The sequence below is a fragment of the Mus musculus genome, chromosome 4 (genome assembly GCF_000001635.26).
Source record: "Mus musculus strain C57BL/6J chromosome 4, GRCm38.p6 C57BL/6J".
Taxonomy (NCBI): domain Eukaryota; kingdom Metazoa; phylum Chordata; class Mammalia; order Rodentia; family Muridae; genus Mus; species Mus musculus.
Window position 1 is genome coordinate 117014718 of NC_000070.6, and position 14173 is coordinate 117028890.

A 14173-nucleotide genomic window follows, 5' to 3' on the forward strand; every position below is an offset into this window, starting at 1 on the left:
TTGTCGAGGCAAACAATGGCCAGTGGAACAGTATGTGCCTAAGCTTACCCAACACAACCATTCACAGATGTGGGTCCCAGGATGGGGAAGAGGGGTGGGTGGATTTTCCAGGGTAGCATTCTCACACCCTATCTAGCTACGCTCTCTAGTAACCTGTACAGCTGCAGGAGAGTGGCTCCCCCAAGACACTTGTATCCCCTCTACTTACAGAGCTCCACTGACAAGCAACCTCTACACAGACACAATAGCTCCCTCCATGGGAAGCAAGCACCACACTCATGAAATCTCTCAGCTCAGGCCAAAGCAAACATCTTGCTGGTCTTGCCATTGTGAGCAAAGCAGAGAGTCACTGGAGGCATCAGCCAACCTTCCATCAGGACAGGCGTATGGCCATGGCTTCTCAGCAGTCTCACCAGCTGGCCTTCCTTACCAGGAAGATGCCAAAAGTGTGGAGGAGAGTGATCCTATGAAGATCCCAGCCACTGTGACCAGCTTGCTACTCTAGCTGTCGTCTGAGCCAGATGTCATGTTATCACACTGGGAATGGAGGGGATCTCCCACAGAGGCCCTGGCACAGGGTGAGGGACACTCCAGTGTTCCCAGTTCAGGTTCACATCCGTGTAAATAAAGTAGATATTGGGGTTCTAGTCATTGGGCCCTCAGACTCGGCAGCAAGACCATTATTCTAAGTGATTAGGGTTCTGGAGGCCACTATTGCCCTGGCAGGCTTTCACACTGTTGATGATGATAACGAGCCAGTCTCGAGTCCAGTCCCTGGAAATGGAGGCCAGCATAACTGTCACCAAAATCTCCACAAAGAAGGTATTCTCCCAGAGGGCCTCAATCAATGCAGCCAGCAAACCCCAGCCTAACATGACTCCCCCAACCACCACAAAAATGTTGGAGAGATGTCCTTCTAGCCCCAGAGCCAGAGGCCGATGGCCAGGAACAGGGCCCCCAGGACCCAGAATATAATGTTGAAACCAAACAGGAGGCATTTCCCACAGCAGTGAACCTCAGGTTCCTGGAAGTACTGGAGACTGTTTAATATGAACAGTCACTGACCAAGGAACTGGAGCAGGAGCAGGGACCAAGCCTAGCTCTGTGTAGGGCACCATGGGTTAGAGATACCCTGCCCCAGGCCTAATTGACCCTGGGTCCTTTTCTTTTCTTTCCTTTTTTCTAATTCCTTTTTTCCCCCAAAATTTATTTATTTATTTTATGTACTCACCATTGCTGTCTTCAGACACACCAGAAGAGAGCATCAGACCCCATTACAGATGGTTGTGAGCCACTATGTGGTTGCTGGGAATTGAACTCAGGATCTCTGGAAGAGCAGTCAGCGCTCTTAACCACTGAGCCATCTCTCCAGCCCCCTAGTTCCTTTTCTTCTGGCTAAAGTCTGGGGGGAACTCCAAGCCCTTGCTTTCTCACCGAGTGCTCTTACTCCCAGCATCTAAGGCATTGCTTGACATATATTAGGTGTTCTGACAAATGTCAAAGTCAAATTCCTTAATTTATTTATATTTCAATTAGTCTTTGTTTGTTGTTGTTGCGATTGGAGACAGAGCTTCTCTAAGTAGTCTTGGCTGTCCTAGAACTCACTCCGTAGACCAGGCTGGGATTAAGGGTTTGAGCCACCACACAAATTATTAATTTGGGACAAGGTCTCACTGGCTGGCCTGGAACTTTCTATATAGACCAAGCTGGCACCACAGAGTTCTGCCTGTTTCTGTCTACCAAGTGCTAGGATTAAAGGCATTCATGAACATATGCCTTTATTCTCAATACAGAAACCAGACTGTCTTCTAACTGGTAAATACTAAAGCAACTCAAGATTAAGAGAACTGGAAAAGGGGCTGGAGAGATTGCTCAGTGGTTAGAGCACTGGCTCCTCTTCCAGAGGACCCAGGGTCAATTCTCAGCACCCACATTGTAGCTCACATAGGGTTTACCTTAGACCTGAGATAATTCTCCTCCTCCTCCTCTGTAACGCCAGCTCCAAGAGATCAGACATTCTCACACAGATACACATGCAGAGAGGAAAAAGCTAAAAGTTAAAAGGAAAGGAAAGAAGGAAGGAAGAAAACTGGAGAAAAAAAGGAACCGGGAGAGCTTTCAAAAGATTAAGAAATTAGTTGGGTGGGAGTGTTGCATGCCTTTAAACTCAGCACTTGGAGCTACAGGCAGGCAAATCTCTGAGTTCAAGGCCAGCCTTGTCTACAGAGTGAGTTCCAGAACAGTCAGAGGAGAGAATGTCTGGGCTATTTACTGCAGTTTAACTAACTACCCCAAAATTTAGTGCTTAGAACAGCAACTGTTGGGGGCTGGAGAGATGGCTCAGTGGTTAAGAGCACTGACTGTTCTTCCAGAGGTCCTGAGTTCAAATCCCAGCAACCACATGGTGGTTCACAACCATCCATAGTGGAGATCTGATGCCCTCTTCTGGTGTGTCTGAAGACAGCTACAGTGTATTCACATACATAAAATAAATCAATAATTCTTAAAAAAAAAAGAACAGCAACTTTTATTTTTTTCTCTCACAATTTTAAGATTTGTCTAAATTCAGGATTTTAGGGTAGCTTGGATATTTGGGGTATTTCAGGCAATCACTGCTTTTTATGTGGTCTCCTTCCTTGTTTCCAGAGACTTCTTGACTTAGAAACTTCCATGATCTTTCAAAACCTTGTTGGCTATAGACATAGTAAAGTTGATAGAGTACTTGTCTAGTGTGCTCCAGGCGCTGGGTGTGATACCCAGTGCTACATAAGCCAGCTATGGTAGTATACACCTGTAATCCCACCAGTCAAGAGGTGGATAAAGGAGGACCAGGGGCTCAAGGCCAGCCTCAGGTATAAAGTTTGAGGACAGCCTGGGCCTTGTGAGACTCTATCTCAAAGGGATGATAGTAATAGTAATAAATAACAACAACAACAACAACAGACAAAACTTGTCATATAATGTTCATCTGCTCAATAATTTCTGATCAAATAAGCAATCATTCAAAATAGCTTGAGTCAAGGCCAAGGCTCAATCAAAGGTCCAGGCCCAGGCCTAGGCTCAGACTGTGAAATTCCAGTTTAGACTCATGCTCCCTTTAAGTTGTCACCGTTGTGGTGTCCCCACTCCCCACTCCTACTTTTGAGACAGGTCTCCTTATTTAGCTCAGGATTTACAGTCCTTCTCCCTCAGCCTTTGAGATCACAGACATGCAATACCATGCACAACCACACTAAAAGCTTTTATATGCCAATATGAAGACAGGACTGTAGGCCCTGGGCTGCAGACACCATGGGGCTTGTTTCCTCCTGTGCTATCTGAGTTAAGAAGCTATTAAAAAAGAGTGCTTCTGTCTCTGTTTTCTTACGTTATGTTCATTATACATTCCACAGAAAAAACTTATGTTCCTTGCTATAGCCTACAAGCCGGTGGGGTCTGAATTCTCTGGTCTCCTCCATCTGGCTCCCTCTGGTAGCCTTTACTCACCCACTTCCCCTCTCACTTTATTTCTGCTGCAGTGCCCTTCCTACTCTTTATTGAACTCCGGGGTTTCTTTTGGGATTTGTTTGTTTGTTGCTGTTTTTTTGTTTTTTTGTTTTTTGAGACAGGGTTTCTCTGTGTAGCCCTGCTGTCCTGGAAATCACTCTGTAGACCAGGCTGGCCTCGAACTGACAGACATAGGCCTGCCTCTGCCTCCCAAGTGTTGGGATTATAGGCATTCACCACCACGGGCAGGATCTTTGCACTTGCTGTCTAGTCAGCTTGCAAGGCTCTTTCCCAAGGCTCAACCCGACTTACTCTCTTCAAACCATTAAGTGCTATTGTAAGACCCCCAAAGCTGGGCCTCAGCTCAAGTCCCGGGATGAGCTGGCCCGCACCCCAATAACTCAACAGCTCTTCTCTGCCGGGTATCCTTGGTAAAATTACAATTATCGCATCTCTGGTTGTAAGGTATAGAAACAAAAAGGCTTTTTGCTGGCTATAGAGAACAAAGAGCTTCTTTCTAGCTGTATTTTTAGAGAACAGGGAAAACAAGCTTGGGGGAATGTTTTAGGGGCTTTACCTCCCAGGGAGAAACGCTCTAAGTCCGGTTCTCACACTATCAGAAATGAATTTATTGTTTGAATGGCTAAAGTTTGCTGACACAAAGGCCAAATCAGGCATCTTGCACACTAGAAGCCTAACCAACCGCTGGCTTGCAAGGGAATTTAGTAGGTGTTTTGTTTTGCTTTGTTTTTTTAAATTCTTGAATCTTCTATGAGTGTTGGTGCAGGTCTTTAATCCCAGTCTACCGGGGGCAGAGGCAGGGGAGATTGCAGCTGGCGGTTCTCTGTGAGTTCGAGGCTAGCCTGGTTTACAGAGTGAGTTCCAGGACAGCCAGGGCTACACAGAGAAACCCTGTCTTGAAAAAAAAAAATCACAAAACAAAACAAAAAGTATTGACAAGCCAAATTTACAGTGCCGTGAGGCTGGGATTTAGAATGGCAACTCCGAAACGTTAGAGATTGAAGGGGACATTTAACAAGCACTAGGCAGCAATACAGAAACTCCACGCCACGGCTCGTCGGTCGCTTGGTCTCCGGCACGCTCCGCAAGAGCATCCTTGCCTTCTGCCATCTATTACTCGGCACTCGTTCCTCCTTCCTGAGTCGGCGCGTCGTATCGAACCGCTCGGCCACCGCGCGCCTGCGCTCTTGGCTTGTCAGCCAGAGGCGGCGTGGGGAGCGCTGGGAGAGGCTGCGGCGTGCGGATAGCTGAGGTAAAGCCGGGGCTAGTGCGGTGCCAGGCGGGGCACGAGCTGGCTGAGCAGGGAGAGCGGCGCGCGGATGCTGGAAAGCCGGGTTCCTGTGAGGGAGGCCAGCTAGCCGAGCAGGACCCGAGTAGGCAGACAGGGACTGCGCTCCCGAAATCGCCGGGCGAGACACTGCCGGCCCTGGCCGTAGAGCCATGCGTCCCGACTGGGGGACTGGAGAGTCCAAGCCTTGTGCAACAGATGGAAAAACTGAGTTTCAGGGAGGGACAGTTCTGCCCGAAGTCACACCGAGTGAGCACTAGACTCCCTTGGTGCCTTGCTGACATGGTTTCCACATTATTTATTCGTCCCACATTTATTTGGGCTCAAGGCAGGGACTAAATGGGATACAGTAAGGCCCTTTTAGGCAGCGCGCAAAGGTTTGGCAAACCAATTACAATGCAGTAGCCGATCTTACAATTTAGGACAGAAGACGGCAACTGTGAGGAAGGCATGACTGGGACTCTGTAAACGCCTCCTGTAAAACTTGGAGGCTGGTGAGACTCATCGACTTGGTATTGGGAGTCACGACGGTAAAGTTGAAACTTTTAAGTCTAGCCTTATGATTGGTTAGGTTCATAAGTATTCTTGTTTCTTAGGTTGCGTCTTTTTTTTTTTTTTTCCTCCTTAACCCAGAGATTGAGAACAGGAACTTTAGGTTCTAGCCACCTGGGTTCCAAATGTGTTCTTGTACACATTTGAGCTTAACACTAATGTGGGGTTGCTGTGAGGTTCACAGATGCTCATTCCACATATAGTATCTGGCATCTGACTGGGTGTATCCTGACAACACATAGTCCCCAACTTCAAGGAACTCACTCTTAATAGGCATTTAAATGAATGCCTGCAGTGAAGCCTATAAAGGTTGACACAGTCCGTACAGAGTATAGTAGAAGCAGCAGGTGAAAGAAGTCCCATCATTGGTGTGCAAAAAGTTAGTTGTAGCTTCATGCTATGCAAGATGATTTCTGAGCAGAGTCTTTTTAAAGAGTTTTGCTACTTGGTTACTTGTCCCAGGAGAAAACCAGCCTAAAGCAGGAGTAGCCGTAGACCTGCAGTTCTGGCTGCTAAGGTGGTAAGACTGGGAATCACTTGAGCCCAGGAGGTTAATTCACACTTTATAACCAGGTATTGGCACTAGATTCACAAGCATCAATATGATGACCTCTAGAAGTGGTTCTAGAGTCTGGAACCACCAGGTTGCATGTACTGATCTGTAGTGAGGGTCACATCTAGGAAAGGCCATCACACTAGCTATGACAGCGTAATAATACCTGTCCACTTAAAAAGGACCTATAGGGGGCTGGAGAGGTGCCTCAGTGATTAAAAGCAGCGTATATTCTTCCAAAGGACCTAGGTTCAGTTCTCGGCACCTACATGATAGCTCAGAACCATCTATAACTCCACTTACAGGGGATCTGACTCCATATGTGCACTCAACACACACATAAAATTAAAAAAAAAATAAGTATTTGTTACAAAAGAAAACCCAGAGTTATAGCACAGTATATTTTAGTTGGTATAGTGTGTTTTCCGTGATCCAGCATCTGTCCAATAATATGAAACATGTATATAGTGCGTGTGATAGGATGAACGTTACTTTGCATGTCTTATAGAGAAATACTTTTTTATTCTTGTGTAGGGGATCCAGCCTAAGGCCTCATAAATACCAGACAAGTGAGCCCTCATTTAATCCCAACAGCTTCATGAATGTGTGGATGTGTATATTCCTAAATACATAACTACAGCTGCTCTCTCATAATCATGTTGATTATGTGTATTTCCCCAGGACTGGTCATTTGGTATTGGATAATCAATTGATGTTCACTATTTCACTTGCTCTCAGAATTTCTTAGTTGCCTGTAGTTTTTTTTTTTGCTTAGGGTTGAGGCCTTGTAAGCTTTCCCTCCCAGACATTAACATGTCAGTTGGTGTTATCCTTGTTCAGGTCTCGTTTAGGAAGCCATGTTGGTGACACTTTATGGCTGTATAGTCTCTGGCATATCTAGGAGACACAGACCATATCTAGCAAACCTCCTGTCCCTCTGTCTTTTTAATGATCACGGAGCCTTGGCTGCGGGACTTTCTTACAGGTATTAGTTGGGACCAGGCTCCACAGCTCTTTGTTTTGATCAGTTGTGGTCTTCTGTGATGATCTAAATCTTTTGCAAAGGACCATTTCCTTTATGAAGGGTGAGAACTACAATTCTCCAGCCAGACCCTAAAGAAGCTTGTGTTTTTGAGACAGGGTCTCACGTGTAGTTTTGGCTGTGCTGGAATTAACTCTGTTGAGCAGACTGGCCTTGAACTCATGGAGATGCGCCTGCCTCGGCCTCCCAAGTGCTGGGATTAAATATGCCACCACCACTGGCACTTGAATTTGTCTGTTCTTAACTATAAACAACTCAAGGGCGAGGACCAGAAGTTTTAAATTTATATTATCTGCTTTTACTGAGATCAGAGCTAAAACTGTTGGCCAGAGAAGGCGAGAACAATCTTTGCTACCGTGAGGGAGTGTTTCTTACTCTGGTAACTAAATCAGAAGTGGCACGTCTGGTGTAGGTGGGAAGTACTCATGTAAATAGAGACAAATAGTACTGTGTATCATTTGACTTAAGCCACTCTTTCTCTTCCTGTGCTTGCAGCTTTATAAAAATGGAGTTTCAAGCGGTGGTTATGGCCGTTGGTGGGGGATCTCGGATGACAGACTTGACTTCCAGCATTCCCAAGCCTCTGCTTCCAGTTGGAAACAAACCTTTAATTTGGTACCCGCTGAACCTGCTTGAGCGTGTTGGATTTGAAGGTGAGCTGTAGCTGTGATAGGATGCATTCATAAACCTTTAGTGTGTTTGATCCCAATAATTTGTCAGCATTATGAGAGAGAGGGTGGACATAGCAGGCTAGGGCTTAAAGCTTGCTAGAGACTAGATGTTGGTCCATGGCCACCCACCTGAGAGCACAGCCTCCCCCAGAGGAACTTTTATCCCATGCTGCAGCCCAGGCAGGTGCCGGGCTGTAGGGGAGTGCCAAGACCACTCTGGGGGTGAGTGGGAAGGTGGAGCTGGTTCCGGGGTCACTGGGTTCTCTGACTCTTGGACATCCAAGTGCCACTGGGAGTCAGGGGTCTGTGGGCTGGGGATAGTGTCTAGCCCAGGGTCAGGCATAAGGGGAGCTCTGGCTTGTCCTTAGCTTCTCAGAAGCAGGCTTTGTGGCGTTGTGGCTGGGAGCACAGAGAACCCTTCTACAGGAGAAGTAAGCTGTGGCTCTGTAGTCGAATGCCTTCTCCATGGCTCCCCACAGCGGGCCTTGATGAAAGAGACAGTCCATGATTCTAAACAGTTTATTGGTTGTGGTGGAAAATGGTGTACTGTACCCACGTCTCAGGGTGGACCTGAGATTAAATACCTTTTGTAGGAGGAATGTCTGGGAAGGGAAGCTCATTGGCTAAGCCCTCTGGGCCTCTAGGTACCTCATTAGCATGGAGAGCACTGTTTTGGGCCTGTGTGACAAGTTTCTTTTTTTTTCTTTTTCGAGACAGGGTTTCTCTGTGTAGCCCTGGCTGTCCTGGAACTCACTTTGTAGACCAGGCTGGCCTCGAACTCAGAAATCCGCCTGCCTCTGCCTCCCAAGAGTGCTGGGATTAAAGGCGTGCACAACCACCGCCCAGCTGTGACAAGTTTCTTTTATGTGAGGAGCATGGCATGTGTTCAGGCCAGAAGTCTGGCAGGGAGCGGGGAGTCACCTAAGCCTCGGGTGTGTGCCCACCGAGTCTCCGGGCCTCAACATGCTGTACTTTACCACACTTCCTGGCTTGGTTTTACATTCTACAACTGGACTCTTAAGTTCGGGGCCTAGGAATACCCTTTTGTTATCTGGGGGAAACATGAGACCATAGCGCCAAACATTGCTGTTAAAGAAGGGGTTCTCCACAGTGATCCAAGATGGGTCTTCTAAGGGTATCAGAAAGGTGAGATTGGGAATCTAAATGCCTGGTTGTCAGCCTGAGAATCTGTGATGTGCTGGGTAATGTTTTAAGCATGAGAGCAACAGACTGAGAAGACAGCTCAGGCACTGACTTCTAGAACCTTCCTTCAAGTCTGGTAGGAAGGGGTTTTGTCTACTTTTCACTTGGGTCACATTAGATAGATGATGATGCCGTTAATGGGAAAAGAGATATGAGTCAGGAACAGGTGTGAACCAAGATAATGAGCTCAGCTTTGGTCATACTGAGTTTGAGGTATCACTAACTAGAGTGAATCAGAATGCAGCAAATCGGGGTGCGGATTCTAGGGCCCAGACTGCCGCAAGAGGGCTCATCCAACTGTGAGGGGGTTTCTTAGTTTTATTTTATTTTATGAGAATGAAAGTTTTGCCTGCATTTATGAATATGCACCAAGTGCATGCCTGGTGCCCACAGAGGTCAGAAGAGGGTGTCAGATCCCTTAGAATTGAAATTACAGATGGTTGTGAGCTGCCATGCTGGTAATTGAACCCCAGTCTTCTGTAAGAGAAGCAAGTGCTCTAAACCACTAAGCCATCTCTCCAGCTCCTAAGTCCTTAAAAGAAAAAAAATCTTTTTCCATATAAAATTTTTATTACATTTTATTGATTTGTAACGTAGGTATATATGGGGGTAATGTAGGCATGGGTATGCATATGTAGGTCAGAGAACAACAACCTTTGAGAATTGCTTCTTTCCTTATATCATGTGTGTCCTTTGTTTTTTTTTTTTTTTGTTGTTGTTGTTTTTTCCTTCGAGACAGGGTTTCTCTGTGTAGCCCTGGCTGTCCTGGAACTCACTCTGTAGATCAGGCTGGTCTCAAACTCAGAAATCTGCCTGCCTCTGCCTCCCAAATGTTGGGATTAAAGGCATGCACCACCATTGCCGGGCTGTGTGGGTCCTTTTTAAGTAGCTTATTTTTGACCAGTGGTGGTGTAAACTTGTAATCTTACCTACTCAGGAGGCTGAGGTAGGAGAATCATAAGTTCAGTGCCAGCCTGGAAAACCAAAAGGGTCTTTATTTCTAGAAGAATAGTAAGGTGTCTTCCTTTCCCTCAGTAACTTTATGGATTTGTAGTCGTAGTCCGTAACTCTCCACTTCTTACTGTTGACTTTAGTTCATATTCAGCAGTAGCGTTTTGTTGTATATGTAATACCTATTATGCATATAATTCTTTCTTACTGAGGCTCACTCAGAATGTGTGGGGTGCTCCCTAAATGTAGAATTTTTATTAATTAATTAGTTAATTTTTTGAAAAAATTTGTGTATAAGAATATTTCTCATGCATGTATATAAGTGCAATATGTTCACGCCTGTTGTTTTCAGAGGCCAGAGGGGCTTATTTTTCTATGTATGAGTGGTTTGCCTGAATGTATATGTGTACCATATGCACTTCTGTGCTGGAGGAGGTTTGAAGAGGAGCTCGGAGCCCCTGGAATTGGTGTTAGAGTATCACTGTGTAGTGCTGAGAACCAAATCCAGGTCCTCTGCAAGAATAGCCAAATGCTTTTTATTTTTCCCCTCTCTCTCTAGACAACATGAGACAGGGTTTCTCTGTGTAGTCCTGGCTGTCCTACAACTTACTCTCTAGACCAGGCTGGTCTCAAATTCAGATATCTCCTATCTGCCTCTTGAGTGCTGGGATTAAAGGCCTGTGTCACTATTCGCTGTCTGAGTAGCTCTGACAGCTGAGCCATCCATCTCTCCAGCCTCAAATTAATTATTACAGTTTTGGTTGGTTTGTATTTTCAAGACAAAGTCTCTCTATGTAGCAGCTCTTTCTGATCTAGAACTCACCACCGTCCAGGCTGGTCTTGAACTCAAGAGATTCACCTCCCGCTGTCTTCCAAGCAATGGGATTATGTCTACAATTCCATTCAGCTTAATCAATTCTTATTATTTTCTTTGACAAAGCATGCATTTTATTAATTAATTAATTTATTTATTTTTCTTGTTTGTTTGTATTTTATATGCTTTTGTGTTTGCCTGCCTATATATTTGCATGAAGGTGTTGGATCCTGGAGTTATAGAAAGTTATGAACTGCCATTTGGTTGCTGGGAATTGGAACCTGGGTTGTCTGGAAGAGCAGTCAGTGCTCCTAACTGCTGAGCAATTGCTTCGGCCCTGATTAGTTAATTTTTTAAAAGATTTCTTTATTTTGTGTTTATGAGTACACTCACTGTTTTCAGACACACAAAAAGTGGGCATCAGATCCCAGTACAGATACGGTTGTGAGCTGCCATGTAGTTGCTTGGACTTGAATTTAGGACCTCTGGAAGAGCAGTCTTAACCACTGAGCTGTCTCTTCAGCCTCAATTAATTTTTGAGAGAGGGCTTTAAACTTGTGTGGCTGAGGATGCCATTAGCCTTTCATCCTCCTACCTGTGCTTCCTGAGTTCTGGGATTATAGATGTGTGCCACCGATCTAAATTTTATGCAGTGCTGGGCAGAGATACCATTTAGTGCATATAGATACTAACTGAGCTATATCCCTAGCCCTAAATGTAGATTTTTAAGATTTAGTATAGACTTATTTATTTTGTGGGTACCTAAGTATGTGTGTGTATATGTGTATGCTGTGGCTCATGGAGGTCAGAGGACAACTTTTTGGAGTCAGTAGTTCCACTGTATGAGCTCAGATCATTGGACTCAAGCGAGCACTCTTACATTTCACCAGCCCCTGCTATTTATATGTTATTCATCTTTTATAATGACTAAACTGGGATCCTTAAACCTGCTAGGTCTCTTTAGTTTTTCCCCTTAAAAATACCAAAAACAATAAGAACAGGCTCTCACTAAAGAGCCTGTTGCTAAAGCCAGCCTTGGACCAATAGTCTTCCCATCTCAGCATCCCAAACAGCTGGGTTTACAGGCCCAGACCACTGCCTGGTGAAAGTTTGGGGAGTGATTTTTGTTTGTTTGTTTTGTTCTTTTGAGACAAAGTCTCTCTGTATAGCTCTGACTGACCTCAAACTCACTATATAACCTGGCTGGCCTTGAACTCAGAGATTTGCTTACCTCTCTCTGCCCCCTGAGTGCTGGGATTAATGTATATTGGCGTTTGCTTTCGTGTATGTATATGCACCACATTCACACAGTACCTGCAGAAACCAGAAGAGAGTGTTGGAGCCCTGAAACTGTACAGGAGGCTGTTGGTCCTTACTTGAATGCTGGGAACCAAACCCAATTCCTCATAAGAGCAACAAATGCTCTTAATGGCTGAGCCATCTCTCCATCCCCTGAGGTCCTTACTTTCAGAATGAGATTGTTATAAGAATTAATTGAGAGCATGAATCTACAACAAGGTGAGAGCTGGCTTAGAAGACAAAAGCCACCTAGCAACCTCAGTTCAATCTCTGGAACCCAAGTTAGGTGGATGAAAAGAACACCACAGAGTAGTCCTGATCTCCACACATACATAAGCATGCACACACGAGTGCGTGTACACACACATCCTTTTTTTAAAAAAATGTTTATGTATCTTTTTTATTATTTACTTATTATTTATTATTTACTTTTTATTATTATTTTTTTTATTTCTTATTTTTTTGGTTTTTCGAGACAGGGTTTCTCTGTATAGCCTTGCCTTTTAAAAAATGTAATGATAAGGGTGGAGGATAGTTTTGGGAGGGGTTGGGGGTAAATAACAAAATATACACATGCACAGAATTCTCAAAATTAATAAAGTAATTTAAAACAGTGTTCTCTTCAGCAGCACATATACTAAAATTGGGGTGATAGAGAGATTAGCATGGCCCCTGCATAGAGTAACAGATTTGTGAAACATTCCATTTTCTTTCTCTCTCCTTTCTGCCTTCCAGCACCCCTGCATAAAGGGTTTTTCTAATTGGGTTGTCTGGTGACTTTGTTACTATTTTTCTGTGAAGCCCAGACCTTGGATGTGGGAGGTAAAGGAGCATTCAGTTGTTCAGGGCACACCCCTCTCAAGCCACCCCAGTCTGGTTTTCCTGTAACTCGGGGTAGATTTTGGTCTCTCTTGTTCTGCACAGAAAAGGAAAAGGGGAACAGAAGCCTGAAGAGATGCGACAGATGGACTGCAACCCAACTGGTTAGGCTTTTAGGAGTCATTTTCTTTTTTTTTTTTTTTTTAAGATTTATTTATTTATTTATTTATTTATTTATTTATTATATGTAAGTACACTGTAGCTGTCTTCAGACAGCACCAGAAGAGGGCATCAGATCTCATTACAGGTGGTTGTGAGCCACCATGTGGTTGCTGGGATTTGAACTTCGGACCTTTGGAAGAGCAGTCGGGTGCTCTTACCCACTGAGCCATCTCACCAGCCCTAGGAGTCATTTTCTTTTTCTTTTTCTTTTTTTTTTTTAATTAATTAATTTATTTATTATATGTGAGTACACTGTAGCTGTCCTCAGATACTCCAGAAGAGGGCATCAGATTTCATTACGGATGGTTGTGAGCCACCATGTGGTTGCTGGGATTTGAACTCAGGACCTTTGGAAGAGCAGTCGGCGCTCTTAACCACTGAGCCATCTTGCCAGCCCAGGAGTCATTTTCTTTCTTCCCCGTCTGGTACATTTAAAGTTCCCCAGCTATGAGGTGGTGCCAGTCCTGGACAAGTACGACTGGGTCACAGAATGCTCAGAGGATCTGAAAATGAAATTTACTGTTGCCCACTGCCAGGTTTTTATTTAAAAAGAAAAGAAGGCTCAGTCATATTAGCATTTATCATTTGTGATTCTATACGCTGGCTTTGAACTTGTGTGTAGACAAGGATGGCCTTGTCCCTGATCCTCTGTCCCCCTTTGGGGGCTGGGTTACAGGCGTGTGGCCCACAGCAGAGCCCGTCTGACGGGGAGATGGAAATTGTCTCAGTGAATGAATTTCTGCATTTGTCGATTATCTCTTTCATCCTGTAGAAGTCATCGTGGTTACAACCAAAGATGTCCAAAAGGCTCTCTGCGCAGAATTCAAGATGAAGATGAAGCTAGATATTGTGTGCATTCCTGATGAGGCAGACATGGGGACTGCAGATTCTCTACGACACATCTATCCAAAGCTTAAGGTAAACAGATTTCTTGACTTACTTTTATTGAAGATAACTAATATCTTATTTGACAGTGCTTTGTATGTTACAAAAAGCTTTTGTTGGTTTTTAGACAAGGTCTCGCTATGTAGCGTGGCTAGCCTAGAATTTGCCATGTAAATCAGGCCGGCCAAAGTCTCACAGAGATCTGCCTGGTCTGCCTCCTGAGTAGTGGGATTAAAGGTATGTGCTACCATACCTGGCCTTAGTTTTTGTTTTTTAAAGATTTATTTACTTGTTTATTCATTTATTTATTTAATGTATAAGTACACTGTTGCTGTCTTCAGACACACCAGAAGAGGGCATCAGAACT

The 14173-nt window shown here is 44.6% G+C and overlaps 1 protein-coding gene and 2 pseudogenes across 4 annotated transcripts in view; 2 read left to right on the forward strand and 1 right to left on the reverse strand.

Moving 5' to 3' along the window:
• Positions 494 to 1036, reverse strand: Gm12997 (predicted gene 12997; annotated as a pseudogene).
• Eif2b3 (eukaryotic translation initiation factor 2B, subunit 3) overlaps positions 4682 to 14173 on the forward strand; it is a 67454-nt gene continuing 57962 nt past the window's right edge. For 3 of the 4 annotated variants that reach the window (NM_001111277.2, NM_001355225.1, NM_175135.5), the window contains exons 1-3: positions 4685 to 4759; positions 7438 to 7595; positions 13694 to 13839. In NM_001111277.2, coding sequence (NP_001104747.1) covers positions 7448 to 7595; positions 13694 to 13839 — 294 coding nt within the window. In that variant the 5' untranslated portion in view covers positions 4685 to 4759; positions 7438 to 7447. Of the gene's footprint in view, positions 4760 to 7437; positions 7596 to 13693; positions 13840 to 14173 lie in introns of all 4 variants that reach the window. The other variant, XM_006502649.2, reaches the window with a different exon arrangement.
• On the forward strand, positions 12494 to 12592 carry Gm22335 (annotated as a pseudogene).